Genomic DNA, 14,623 nt, shown 5'->3' with positions numbered 1-14,623 from the left:
AGTTGGTTTAATTATTATTGGAAAATGCTTGTCATTCCTCTGTAGCATCTGGTTCCCACTGGACCCTCATCATTTTCTTCACCTGCTCCCCCCACCGACCAAACTGTGCAGTTCTGCAACTGCATCCTGGCCCATCCTCACCCTTCTGCCCCCAACCCTCACCTCCTTGTACCGCCAGTATGTTTTTTCCAAGAAAAAAAATGTTATAAAAAAAAAAGTGGAATCAGAATTGGAGGAAAACTCATTGATAACCTGTGTTAGAAGCAGATGCCACAACCTGGTTGCTGAAAGTGAAAATGGCTTGAAAGCACTTACTGCAGATTAAAGAGAGACTACAGTTACATCTTAACATCAGTAAAGCAAAAGTCCTCATCATTGGACCAATAGACAGCATCATGATAGATGGAGAAAAGATTGAAGTTGTCAGTGATTTAATTTCATTTTGATTCTCATTAACACTCATGGTAGGAGCAGTCAAGAAATCAGAAAAACATGTTCCATTGAGGAAATCTGCTTTGATGGACCTCTTCAAAGTGCTAAAAAGCACAATATCTGTTTAAACACTAAGCCATTGTATTTTCAGTTGTTGCTTATGCATCTAAAAGTTGGACAGTGAATAAAGTTTTGAGAATAGACGTCTGTTGTTTTACTTATATTCATAGATTTAATAGAATTATATTTTATGTTATAGATTTTAATGTTTATTATATTTTTTATAGATGTATTTCTAAATGTGTTGATTATACCATGGACTTCCAAAAAACCCAAACAAACTAATTTATCTTAGAGGAAGTAGAATACCATGCTTCTTAGAGGCAAGTTTGTTGAAACTTTGATTCACATAACTCCACATATTTTCAGGAGAGAACAGTCCTTGGATAAAGATGTAATGCTGGCAAAGATAGGACAGTGAGAGAGAGGAAGAACCTCAGCGGAATGAATTGACGTGTGACTATCCCACTGGGCTTGAGCAGGACAGATAGGAAGGGTACAGGCTAGGGCAGGGCTCAGATCTGTTGTTCATAGAACAAGGAGGGTGTCGGCTAGGGCAGGGCTCAGATCTGTTGTTCATAGAGTAGTTATGGATGATAGAAACACCTAACACTAATTTTATCTTGTGAAAACTTTTATTCAAGATTGCTCATTTAAACAAGGTAGTTTGGCATCCTCTGTGTGCTACTTTATTATCTAATAATAATCAAAATGTACAATTATAACTTTCATATTGTAAATAGAGCATTTGCTCTTTTGTTGCTATATTCTTTTCTGATAGAATGTACATAGTGTTACTGTAGTCTTACTATCATTGTCATACTTTTTTTAAATTTTGTATTGATTTGCTTACAAAGTTGGTACACATTGTGTTTCACACTGTTCTTCATTCACATTGTGTTTCTTACAGTTATATTGTTTTTAAGGTTTTATTTTGTGCATTGTCTCACTGAGTTGATGCAAAAAATTGCTTACTCACTGCCGTCAAATTGGAACTGACTCCTGGCTGCCCTTCCAATTGGTTTCTGAGCCTGGGGAAGGAATGGAGGAGACTGACCATTTTCCTCAGAGCCACTGGTGGATTTGAACAGCCAGACAGGTGCACTTGCCTTTTTATTTTTTTAAGAGCGCTTGCCTTTTTTGAGCAGCTTGACACCCTGTGGCACTGGTTGCTTTTTTTATTTTTCAGGATTTTGTGATTGTGTTGCATGTTTTTAGACTGTGTTTTTCTTTTCTGTATAAACATTAAAAATGAGTTATTGTTGTGTCTTTTATAAAGTATGAATTTTGATTCATAGAAAAAATTTTACAACCATAATATAGAAATACAATCACAGTACTCATGTAGCTCATCGTTGTTGAGTCAGATTGAACTCATAGCTAATTCTCCATTGGCTTTTCCAGACTGAATCATGTGTGAGAAGACTGTCCATCTTTCTCCCTTTGAGCCAGTGGTGGATTTGAACTGCTAGAGAGGTGCCACTAGCAAGGCAGCTCCCTGTGAGAGTTGTAATACAGTAGGTCTAAGTATTGTATCGGTTGAGCAGGGGAGCATTGTATGATTTGGAATTGGGAAGGGAGTGTGCCAGGGTTGTATTCTCTCTCCATACTTATTTAATCTGTATGCTGAGCAAATTATCCAAGAAGCTGTAATCTATGAGAAGGAGAGTGGCATCAGGATTGGAGAGAGACTCATTAGTAACGTGCGTTATTCTACAGATAATACAACCTTGCTTGCCGAAAGTGTGGAGGACTTGAAGCACTTGTTGTAGAAGATCAAGGAATGTAGCCTTGGACACAGTATGGATTGCATCTCTGGTGTCAGGAAAACGAAGATTCTTCCACTGGACTGATAGACAGCGTCATCATGGATGGATAGATTGAAAGTGTCAACAGCTTCCTCTTGCTTAGATCCACAGTTAACACCTAAGGTACCAGCAGTCAGGGAATAAGAAGATGCATTGCACTAGGAAAATCTGCAGTTAGGAGGGACTGTTCCAAGTTACTGAGCAGCAGTGATGTCATTTTGAGGACCAAGATGTGTCTGATTCAGGCCGTAGTCTTTCCGATTACTAGCTATGCATCTGAGAGCTGGACACTGAATAAGGATGACAGAAAAAGAATTAATGTCTTTGAGCTGTGTTGTTGGAGAAGAGCACTGAACATCCCGTGGGCGGCCAAGAAAACGAACAAATATGTCTTGGGGTGGTAAGGCCGGAGTGTTCTTTTGAGGTAAGAATGATGGGACTTTGCCTCTTATACTTTGGGCATGTTGCTAGGAGAAGCTGTTCCTTGGAGAAGGACATGATGCTGGGAAGGGTGGAGGGTTGGCAAAGGAGAGGAAGACCCTCAACTAGGTGCATTGACATGGTTACTGCTGTAGTGGGCTCTTGTATGTCAGGAAATGTGAGGATGGCACATGATAGAACACTGTGCTCCACTCAATGGCACCTAACAACTACAACAACAGTTAAGTATGGGAAATTTTCCTTCCTATCTGTTACTGGTGTTGTTATGCGCCATCGAGTCCCTTGCGACCCATAGCAACCCTGTGTACAAGAGCCCTACACTCTGCTCTATCCTGTGCCAACTTCACTGTCTCCAAAACACCTACTCCCACTACCCCAATGGATGAATTGATCCATCTCATCGAGAGTCTTCATGACGTCCGTCTCCAAAGACTGGTCCCTCCTTGCAGCATGCCCCAAATATTGTCTGATGAAGCTTCAGAGTCCTGGACTCCAAGGAACAGCTGGCTTCACCCTCTCCAGGACAAACCTATTTGTTCTTACAGTCCATGGTATATTCAACACTCTTTTTCAGCACCACAGCTCAAAGGTATCAATTCTCTTTCTGCCATCCCTAGTCACTGTCCAATTCTCCGATGCATAGCACACAGTTGTGAAGACTATAGCCCTGATCAGGCACACCTTAGTCTCCAGCCTGATGTTGTTTCTCTTCAGTACTCTGAAGAGGTCCCTGACAGCTGACTTTCATAATGAAATTCGTCTCTTGATTTCCTGGCTGCTGGTACCAAGAGCTGTGGAGCCAAGCAAATTAAAACTTTTAACTATCTCAATCTCTTCACCATCCATCCTGATGCTGCCAGTTGGCCCAGTGGTGAGAATCTTTGTTTTCTTGGTTTTAAGCTTCAATCCATATTGAAGGCTGTGGTCGTTGACCTTCTGTAGCAAGTGCTTCAGGTCCTCTTCCGTTTCAGCAAGGAGGGTTGGGTCTCTTGCATAATGCAGGTTGTTGATAAATCTTCCACCAATCCTGATGCCACATTCTACCACCTACAGCCCAGTGTTCCTGCATACAGATTGAAAAGGTATGGAGACAGAATACACCCCTGGTGGATGCCCTTCCCGATTTTGAACCATGTAGTGTCTCCTTGCTCTGTTCTATACTGCCTCTTGATCCAAGTATAGGTTTCGCATAAGCACAATCAAATGTTCTGGGATTCCCATTCTTTTCAGAGTCAGCCACAGCTTGTGATCTACACAGTCAAATGCCTTTGCATAGTTTATATAGACATTCCTGTGGTACTCTGCTTTCTTGCCAAGATCCATCTGACATTAGCTATAATATCCCTAGTATCACGACCTCTTTTAAACCCAGCGTGCATATCTGGCAGTTCTCTGTTGCTGTGTTGCTCTAGTCATATATTAGGACATCTGTTTAATGAATTTGAAAATATAACATAAACAAAATAAAAAAGATTAAAAATGAAGACATTTTTATTGAACACCCTCTCACTTAAAAAAGGTTTTCCCCCCCACTTCTTGGTAACATTTTTGGTAGAACTCTGAGTTTTACAATGTTTTGAAATTAATTGCTTTTGGAGACTTAAGTTGTCAAAAGAACTATTCTGGGGCTTTTCCATGGGTATTTAAATTACTTGTTGAGTGGAATTCTGTTGAATCTGTAGCTGTCTTATACAACTTAATAGAAAGGAAATGTTTAATGATATTTTGGAGATGGGGCTTTAGGAGACTGGCTTGAACTGTGGGTTACCTTCTTTCTTGTAGGCCGACCACCAGGCCCTGAAATGGAATACTGCACCGACAGAGAATCATACTCTCTGGCTGCTGGCTTGGCTCTGGGCATGGTTTGTTTAGGGGTAAGCATAGTCTGTGCCTTCTAATGTTTCACTTAGAGTGTCTGTTTTGAAATGTAACCTGGAAACTTCACTTTGAATACCGCTGTGCTTTGTTTTGACTCAGCATGATTCCTGGCTCTAAGAGTAATATTATAATGTAAGTAATTGAGTAGGAAACAGAACATAGTGTATAGAGTACCTCAAAAGTTTGCAGTGGTGGTTCGAACTATCCCATAACCCTTTGTGCTGCCCTGAAGTTCACTCTGTTTTCCAGAACAACATTTGCTTTGTGTGACAGAATGCAGCATTATCGTAGACCCTCGTTAATGCTGTCCAAGAACCATAATACAGAATTACCAGTAGATTTCTTTAAATATAGGGCCCTGGAAGAACTACTACAATAGTGTTTTGGTAAAACTGAATTGCAGAAAATGATAATGCTTTAAGGATTTTCCTGTTTACCTTCTGAAAAGCCACCCTGTATTTGACAGGTTTAGGGTTTTTCCTCTTCACATTTGACACATGAACTAAGGAAATGACTGACACAATGGGGAAGTACTGTACTGGTCATGCTGCTGTGAGATACTGTTGAGTCAGCCGTTGAGTTGGATACGACTCCTAGCTGAACCCCTAGCGGGTTTCCAGAGGCAGCATTGAGAGAGAAACAGTTGCCCATCCTTCTCCTGTGGAGAAGCTGGTCTATTTAAATTGTCTCTTCCCTTGATCTCCCAATGGGTAATAATTACATTAATTTTAGAAATTAATTTACATTTCTTTAATTTTCAGGAATGTGTTATGGGTCTTTGGTCATACTGTTTCCTTTAACAGATGTGTTGTTTCCTTTGTCTTCAAGCATGGCAGTAATTTGATAGGTATGTCTGATCTCAACGTGCCAGAGCAGCTGTATCAGTACATGGTTGGAGGTCATAGGCGATTTCAAGTCGGAATGCACAGGGAGAAACATAAATCTCCAAGTTATCAAATCAAAGTAAGTTACAAACAAAGTAGAAATTATCAAGTTAATTTGAAAGTATTAGTGATTTTTATACACACATTTATGGGTTGATTAATTTGAATTAGTGGCTAGTATCAGCCCTCTTTTACATGAACATGTTTCTTTTTTCCTTTTTAAAAATCCAAGTTTATTTTCACTTAAAAATGCTTACAAGAGTTTTAAAAAGTCCAAAGATCAAAAACATCCAGGTTTAGTGAAGCTTTTAGTGAAGTGATGTCCACCTGCATCTGCATTGCTGCAGCTTCAGCTTCATTCTGCTCGCTCTGGTGCCTTCGATTTCCTTCCAGATTGAGACTGAACAAGTCTGCTAACATCCAGTATTCATAAAAGCCTAGATAGAACAATTGTAATGATAAAAATAAAACTTCTAACAGCAGTCATTGATATTCCAATGCAGAAAGTTTTCTAATTCTTACTCGCAATTTTGAAAGCAAATTCAGAAATCCACATTGCATGAAAAGCATACGTGTTTACAGGTATTTTGCAAAAATGCGTTCTCCGCGATTGCCTGGTCCAAAAGTTATCATCAGGAGCCTGCACCATGGGGTTTCCTGTCTGGTATTATGGAAGCCCTGGAACAGTAGGAACCACCAGACACTTGTCCAGAAGAAACCACACATGTTTCTTTTGACAGGAAGGAGACACCATCAATGTGGACGTGACTTGTCCTGGGGCCACTCTTGCTTTGGCTATGATCTACTTAAAAACCAACAACAGGTATTGGCCTTCCCTGCCTCCTGTGTGAGATTTTTTTCTGAACTCAGTAGTAAAACTAAATTGTCTAATGTGTTTATTTCTCTTGTAGTTTATCACCTTAATTAAATACTCTACATGTGTAGATTTTATTTAGATGTAATACATTTTATTTTTAAATAGTATTTGAAAATAAAATTGCCATTTTCTCTTCTCTTGCTTTAGTTGGTATTCTTGACCTCTAAACGAAACCCAGGTTTTATTTCATTAATTTTGGATATTGTGTAGGACTGTTTAATCAGAAATAATGTTGTACGTACTGTTGAACTGGAACCAACTGATAGCCGACCTTCCAGTATGTTTTCACAGCCTCCAAATAGCATGGGAAGAGATTGCCCATCTTTCTTCCATGGAGGAGCTGTTAGATTTGTACGCCCTGCCTATGGGTTGACAGCATAATTGCTTATCACTAGAGCTCCCTAAATCAGAAATTCTTGGCCATCATTTTAAAAAGTAGTTTTGTGTTAATTTAAAGATCTCTCTTACCATTTTTACTTTCTTACCACTTTCTTTCCAATTCTGATAATGGATATTTAAATTGAAAGTAATCTCTGACATTTAACTTTTTACGTTTTACGTAGAGTAGCCAATTTGGAGCCATGTTTAATTTTTTTTAATTAATTTTAATGAAAGTTTACAGAGACTTGGTATTTCCAATTATTCATTGTAGAACTTTTCTCCCTGCTCAGTCCTCCCCCTAATTCGCTCTTCTCTTTGAAAAGTAAAAGAAAATTTTTTTCCCTGTTACATAATCCCTCCCCTCACGTCCACTCCATTACGTAGCCTTCATTCTGGACTTCTGTCATGAATAGCTAATCACATATCCCTTTTAAACAGTTTTCTCCCTCATCTGTTTCAGTGCAGTATACATTATTGAACCCATCTTTCTCAGTCTCCTCCAACCCCAAGGACAGTCCTGTTTTACAACAGTGGCACCATGCAGTATTTGTCCTTCTGTGACTGAGATATTTCACTCAACATAATTTCCTCCAGGGTCACTCATTTTGTATAGTTTATGAGTTCCTTGTTTTTCAATGCAGCATAGTATTACACTGTGTGAATGTATACCACAGCGTCTCTATCCTTTCGTTTGTTGATGGGCACTTAGATTGTTTCCAGCACTTTGCTTTTGTGAACAAAGCTGTAATAAACATGGGTGTGTATATATCTGCTTGGGAGGTGGTGATGGTTTCTTTAGGGTATATTCCCAGTAGTGGAGTTGCTGGGTCAGATGGTATTTCTGTTTGCAACTTTTTAACCCACTTGAGGGTCAGCTCTTAGTCAGTTCCAGCTTAGAAGCAATGAGTTGTTGTTTTGTTTATTATTTCATTTACTTAAGTCTGTTAATTTAAAAAAATTTTAAGATGAAAGAAGTGTTTTAGTGTTCTCATTATTTTCCTAAGAAAAAGTAAATATATTCACAGTTAACATACATTGTTAAAAGCAAATATTTATTGATCTAGTATTTGGGTGAATGTTTATCATGGCATTCCAATTCCATCTGTGAACAGAACAAACCCTATGCTTTATGATGAATGTATAAACCTTACGGAGTGTAAAATATACAACAGGGAAATTAAGTAGTGAGAAACATTTTAACATCTGTCTTGGGATTCTTGATTATTTTGTTATTTACTTGAAAACACTTTTTGATAACTATCCTCCATCAACAGATCCATTGCAGATTGGCTCCGAGCTCCTGACACCATGTATTTGCTGGACTTTGTGAAACCAGAATTTCTCTTGCTCAGGGTATGGTGCTTTTGCAGGTCTTCCTTTTGTTCTAGTCTAACAAGTACTCAAGTTCAGTTATGGTTCTCACAAAGAATGTCTTACAGAGAACCTTTTGCTGTTAACTCTCACATGTATCTAGTTGGCAGTGTGGTTTTGCTTATTTTTATAAAAATAAATATAACAGGGAGAAAATTGCGGCAATGAATGAATGGAAATCCAAAACCTCTGTAAAAAAAAAAATTAAAAATTTAATTAAAAAAATAAAATAAATATAACAACAAATTTGCCAGTTTAATTTGCATGTATAATTTAGTGACATTAACTAGGTTCTTTATGTTGGACAGCCGTCACCACTATTTGTTGCCACATTATTTTACCACTACTAACCAAAGCTCAGTGTTCCCCTTCCTTCCTCCTATCATGTGAGCTTTAAGCTCTGAACATATGCCTGTTTCTTCTATTTATGAGCATACAATATCTGACCTGTTTTAACTGACTTATCTCCATCATTATAATAATGTTTTCTGTATTCATCCATCTTGTAGCATGGATGAATATTCCATTGTGTATTTATTTTGTTTATGCATTTGTTGGTGGATGTTTATTGAAATTGCTTTCATTTTTTATAGTGAACGTTGATTTTTAAAAAGTGGCAGTATTCTTTTTGAAATGAGCAGGGTTTTTCGGTTTTGCTTTTAAGTTATTTTTTTAATTGATATTTTAGCAAAAGTTTACAAAAACTTGCGATTTCCGTTCATTCATTGTTGCACATTTTCCTCCCTACCCACCACAGTTCCCTTTTCTCTGTAAAAAGATTCTTTTATTGTTGCAGAATTACCCCCACCCCCGCCCCCTGGCCCTGGACACTTTGCTGTGCACTTCTTATTCTGGACTGTTGTAATGCAAATAATATCTAATTAGATATTTATTTTAAACTGTTCTTTTCCTCATTGATTTAAATGCAGTATTTATTATTTATTTCCTCTTTTCTTAGTTTCCTCCCAACCCCATGTCAGTCCTGTTTTATAACAGTGGCGTTATGCAGTATTTGCCCTTTTGTGACTGAGATATTTCACTCAACATAATGTCCTCCATGGTCACCCATTTTGTATAATATTTTATGAGTTAATTTTTCAGTGCTGCGTAGTATTCCATTGTATACCACAGCAATTTTGCAATTTCTCAAAGGGATTTTAAGAATCCCAGCTATCTTGATATGTAATGTTTTAGAGAGACATTTCCACTTAACATACATTCAAATTTTTTAACAAAGAATTGGATAGGACTTAATTACTGCTTTCTTTTGTATTAGAATACTGTTAAAGGTGAATGCTTACCTATATTGATTGTTTTTTTGGTACTGTTTAGTGCTTTCTTTTCAACTGTAATTTATAAAGACCCTCTGAATAACAGAACTGAACCTTGTGCTGTTTTGCTGTCTTTTATATAAGATATTATAGAGTCCCTATTTATTCCATTTAGGACATTTGCTTAATGAATAGAGAGAGTTGCATTGCCAACCCCAAGGACAGGTGGTTCAAAACCTCCAGCTTCTCTGAGAGAGAATGATAGGCAGTCTCATCCTGTGCAGTTTATCGTCTCAGACTTTACTGGAAAATCAGCTGTTAAGTGGTTGCAACTAAACAGTAACGAGCTGTTAATGTTTTGTTTATTATTATATTTACATAAGAGAAAGTATAACCCTACTTGCTTTCGGAGTTATGTATACTCTCATAAATTTTTGTTGGGTTGTTGTTTTTTTGTTTTTGGGGTGGTGGGGTTTTTTGTGGTATTTCCCCCCACCCTTTTTTTTTAGTTTTTGAGCTCTACTCCTGGCAAGCTTAAATGCTGATCAACTCAATTGTAGTTTTTCTGTGATAGTATTTTAATATTTTAATGAGTAGGTTGGATATACTGGACAATGACTAGGGATGATAGAAGGAGAATTGATGCCTTTAAGCTATGGTGTTGGAGAAGAGTATTGAATATACCATGGACTGCTAAGAGAATGAACAGATTTGTCCTAGAGAAGGTTAAACCAGGCTCTCCTTGGAGGCAAGGATTCTGAAGCTTCATCTGACGTATTTTGGACATATTGCAAGGAGGGACCAGTCCTTGGGAGGGAGTCATGCTTGGTAGGGTGGCGGGACAGCGCAGGAGAGGAAGACCTTCTATGATTCAGTGACTGACGTAATGAGAGTAGGTGTGTCCGAGACAATGAGATTGGCACAGGATAGAGCAAAGTTGAGAGCTGTTGTATGGTCACTCCCAAGTTGCAGGCAACACGACGGCACACAACAGCAGCAGGTTGGATATCATACATTTAATTTTTCCAAATTCCTGTTAGTTTGTAATTGATTCCTAAATTGTTCTGCTTATTAGTATTGTTCTAAAATCTGAGAACTTAGCTTGATCTAATTAGTTTTATCTGTTTTGCATTTTTAAGACCCTTGCTCGATGCCTGATTCTGTGGGATGATATATTACCAAATTCCAAGTGGGTTGATAGCAACGTTCCTCAAGTAAGTATATACAGTAAATATCACTTAATGGCATAAGATATGGTTTATGTAGGAAATTTCCAAACTCTGTACTTCATTCTGGTAAAGGGTTCAACTGCTGACCGAAAGGTTGTGTTTCCAACCTACTAGCTTCTTCATAAGAGACTAATTCTGTTCTTGGGAGTTGAAACCAGATAGTCTGTATGCATATTTTTTAATTAAACAAAAAATTACTTTATTTACTAGAAACCACTGTGAATTGGCTAGGATTATAAGACTTCGTCTGTTTCCAAACCCTGCACTCCACCTCTCCTGTCATGTGGTGGACTTGTGGTAAGGAATTGGCTGCCACCCAGAATTCATGCAGTTCATATCTACCATCTTCACCAAGGTAGAAAGATGTATAGTATCATCCTGGGTGATTTACAGTTTCTAAAAACCCACTGGAAGGGTTTCAGCTTGACAGCACATAGTAATGGCAGCATCACATGAAAAAGTCACTTGTGAGGAATAATTGCAATCTTCAGCACCAAGTTAACACAGAGCACAACTAACCAGGAAGGACCCAAAGTCAAAATTTCATGAGGGCCTGTGTCTTAGATGGAAAGGAATAGTGCCTTTTGACCCTTCTGGGACCCTTCTTCCCATCGGCCCTGTGTGCCTGGCCCTTGTTAATGGTTCTGTGGTATATTGCAGCTAGGTTGCACAGGTACTGTCTAACTGATTGTTAGTCTGTTTTGTGGTGATCTGGCACTTACTGAGAGTTTTTACCCTGGACGGTGGGCCCAGGGCCAGGAGGAAACCGGAGGGACTGTCTGGTACTTACTAAGGGTTTTTACCCTGGACAGTGGTCCCAGGGCCGGGAGGAAACCTGAGGGACTGTCTGGTACTTACTAAGGGTTTTTACCCTGGACAGTGGTCCCAGGGCCGGGAGGAAACCTGAGGACTGTCTGGTACTTACTAAGGGTTTTTGCTCTGGACGGTGGGCCCTGGCATAGGAGGAAACCTGGGTCACTATCTGGCACATATTTTAAGTTCCATGACTCTCCATTACTGTCACCATTTCCAAATCCGTTCATTTTACTTCAGCTGTTTTCACAAATCAGTACACATCTTCGCCCTGTCTCCATTTCCTAGTCCTTGTTGAGAATTCATGCAAAACATTTTCTTTTCCATTTATGTGTTTTATGAGTCAGGAAGTAACCCAACTCATAGCTAGCAATAAATAAGTTATATAAGCAGAGGACATTTACCTTTGTTAGCATGATAGCTCTCTCCAAGGACTGGTTGCTGGAAATGTGCCCAAAGTGAGTGAGATGAAGTTTCATCCTCATTGCCTCTAAAAAGCACTCTTGGTTTCACTTCCTTCAAGACACATTTGTTTATTCTTTTGGCAGTTAATGGTATACTAAATATTCTTTGCCAATACCACAATTCAAAAGTATTGACTCTTCTGGAGCCTTCCTTATTTGTTGGTCTTCCCTAAGTACTAGTGAACTGAAATGGACTGGGACAGGACGTCCACTGTGGCGATTGTGGATGATGCAGATCAGTGTTGCAGAGACTAGTGAGCAGTGCAGCTGAGTGCTGTGTCCTAGTGTCTCAGGAAAGCAGGCCTCCAAAAAGAGAGCCTATGCATTTTTAATACTTAGTTCACTACATGTACTAAAAGGAAAGAGATACTTATTTAAACAATTTTCTAGGTTTAGGCTACCTTGCAAAATTAACATAACACATTATCTCACTCTTGGTAGGTATGTTGACTCAGTGATAAACCATTGCATGAAGCTTAAGATTTTTATTAAGAGTTCTATGCCATTATAATTTACCCCTTCACTATTGCTTCTAGTCATCCTTGCTCCAGTTCTTACCAGCTGTTATCTTGTGTTTAATAACAGTGTGAAATGTTACTTTGTTATTTATAGAGAATATACTTAAACACTCCCGTTTATATCCACTCATTCTCATTCACTGTTACTTCTCTATTGCCCATCTTTGATTTGCAATTGGATTCTGTTTATGTGCTTAAAAGAGAATGCTTTTGAAATGGCTTAGGAATGCTTAATGCTTGTTTTATATAAATGTGGACGTGGTAAGCAGAATATTATTCTCCATAATTCTAAATATTTATAATTTGTACATTAATGTCTAAATATTCTTGCTCATTTTCTTGCAGATTATCAGAGAAAACAGTATCTCTCTCAGTGAAATTGAATTACCTTGCTCTGAGGATTTGAACTTGGAGACTTTGTCGTAAGTACCATAATGCTTCATACTTTGGACATGGTGCTATTGCTTGGAAAGGGATATTGTGAGGAAGACCCCTGAACAAGACAGATTGAAGGGTGCTTGCACCAGAGATGATGAGGACAGCACAGGATAGGACAAGGTTCAGATCTGTTGTTTTTAGGGTTGTTATGTATGAGTTGTACTCAACACATGGTACCGAACAACAGTTACAACACTGGAATGTATAATGTAGATGAACTGCCCTAGTATTGTTAAATTGAAGTACCCTGCTTAAGACTAAAATTCTCCTTGAGTTAGTTTTTCTGAATTCTCAAGCTTATCTCTTATTTATCAAATGCTTGTAGTTTTTGGTTGTGGTTTTTTTTTTGGTTTTGGGGTTTTTTTTTTTGTTAGAATATAGAGCTCTTCCCGTTCACGACCATTATTGACAGTCCTTTCACTTGTGTAAATTAGGCTTTCATCCTTTCTCTCTCTTTTTTTTTTTTGACAATGTTAGTTCACTTTATTTCTCTTACACTAAATCCACTCTGTGGTGGCCACACCTGGGGCCTGTGTGCTCTGCACAGAGACTCCGCTCTGTATCTTTATGAGATAGTCAGTGAATTTCTGGCAGACAGGCTTGGTCTTTTTCCAGAGCTCAGGCATCAGGTAGCTGTAGGTCTTGGAGGTGGCATCAGAGGTGACCTTGGTGAAGTTACTGAGGGTCGCCATGCACCCCCAGACCCAGGAGTAGCAGCTATCAGTTCCCTCAACAGGAGCTTCTTGGGCCTGGGGGCCAATATGATGCCAGTGCCTCGCAGTGCAGGGATGAGGACAACAGCACAGGGCTGCAGCTTGACAGTGCGTTTAAAAAATGTAAAAATAACCTTTTTTAGCTGCATATGAGGTAGTATAGTCAGGAAGCTGACTTTATGAGCAAGGGCCTTTAGAGTGTTTCTGCTAAAGAAACCTGTGACACTCTCCAGAGTATATGGACCAGACCAGCAACAACAAACATGCTTATTATTTTTATGCTAAGATAGTAGTGTGTTTTAAAGTGAAGCATTGGTAGCATTACATTTTGTAATCTATTTTTAGGCAAGCACATGTCTACATAATCGCAGGGGCCTGCCTATCTCTGGGTTTTCGATTTGCTGGATCAGAAAACCTATCCGCATTTAACTGTTTGGTAAGGTATATCTTAGCTTATTATGTTCTTTTATTTTTTAGCAGTCTTCAGATGCTTCTTTTAATGAAATTCTTTCTTTTTTTTTTTCAGCATAAATTTGCAAAAGATTTTATGACTTATTTATCTGCACCTAATGCTTCTATAGTAAGTAATCTTGTGATTAGTTTTGGATAGTAAAATCAAACTTGAAGGAAATGTACTTATTAACGTCAATTACTTCTGTGTAGTAATAAATCTCTCCTGTTTGAGCTTGGGATGGGAAATGTGAATCATTGGGTCTCCCACCTCTCTTTCTTGGTCTGGAGTATTACTAGATTGAGAGCATGATTAGCCTCTGAGAATGCATGGCTGTGAATTCTGCGACAACAGCATAATTAAGAAAGGACAAAACTTTCATGGATTGCCCCTCATTTAATTTTTTACTGAATATTGGAAGTTTTCCTTTTAAAAAATTACTACCTACTAAAGATAAGAATTGCTTTTTGCAGAGAACAACTGTTTTTCAGGTTTTGCTGCTCTGATGACAGGAAGACTATATGGTTTTTTGTTGTTTTTTTTTGTTATAACAATGAATAAATTAATGGCTTTCCCTACATTATAATTTTTTTA

At 38.4% G+C, this 14,623-nt stretch overlaps 1 protein-coding gene across 1 annotated transcript in view; it reads left to right on the top strand.

Annotated features, from left to right (window-relative positions):
• Positions 1-14,623, top strand: part of ANAPC1 (anaphase promoting complex subunit 1) — a 199,411-nt gene that overhangs the window by 133,636 nt on the left and 51,152 nt on the right. The window contains exons 29-36 of the mRNA XM_006898935.1: positions 4,524-4,615; positions 5,448-5,582; positions 6,244-6,326; positions 8,036-8,114; positions 10,543-10,617; positions 12,773-12,849; positions 13,924-14,014; positions 14,105-14,158. Coding sequence (XP_006898997.1) covers positions 4,524-4,615; positions 5,448-5,582; positions 6,244-6,326; positions 8,036-8,114; positions 10,543-10,617; positions 12,773-12,849; positions 13,924-14,014; positions 14,105-14,158 — 686 coding nt within the window. The remainder of the gene's footprint in view (positions 1-4,523; positions 4,616-5,447; positions 5,583-6,243; positions 6,327-8,035; positions 8,115-10,542; positions 10,618-12,772; positions 12,850-13,923; positions 14,015-14,104; positions 14,159-14,623) is intronic.

The sequence above is a fragment of the Elephantulus edwardii genome, unplaced genomic scaffold (genome assembly GCF_000299155.1).
Source record: "Elephantulus edwardii isolate Elephantulus edwardi_28Jun2011 unplaced genomic scaffold, EleEdw1.0 scaffold00241, whole genome shotgun sequence".
NCBI lineage: Eukaryota > Metazoa > Chordata > Mammalia > Macroscelidea > Macroscelididae > Elephantulus > Elephantulus edwardii.
This window is presented reverse-complemented; position numbering and strand designations above follow the sequence as displayed.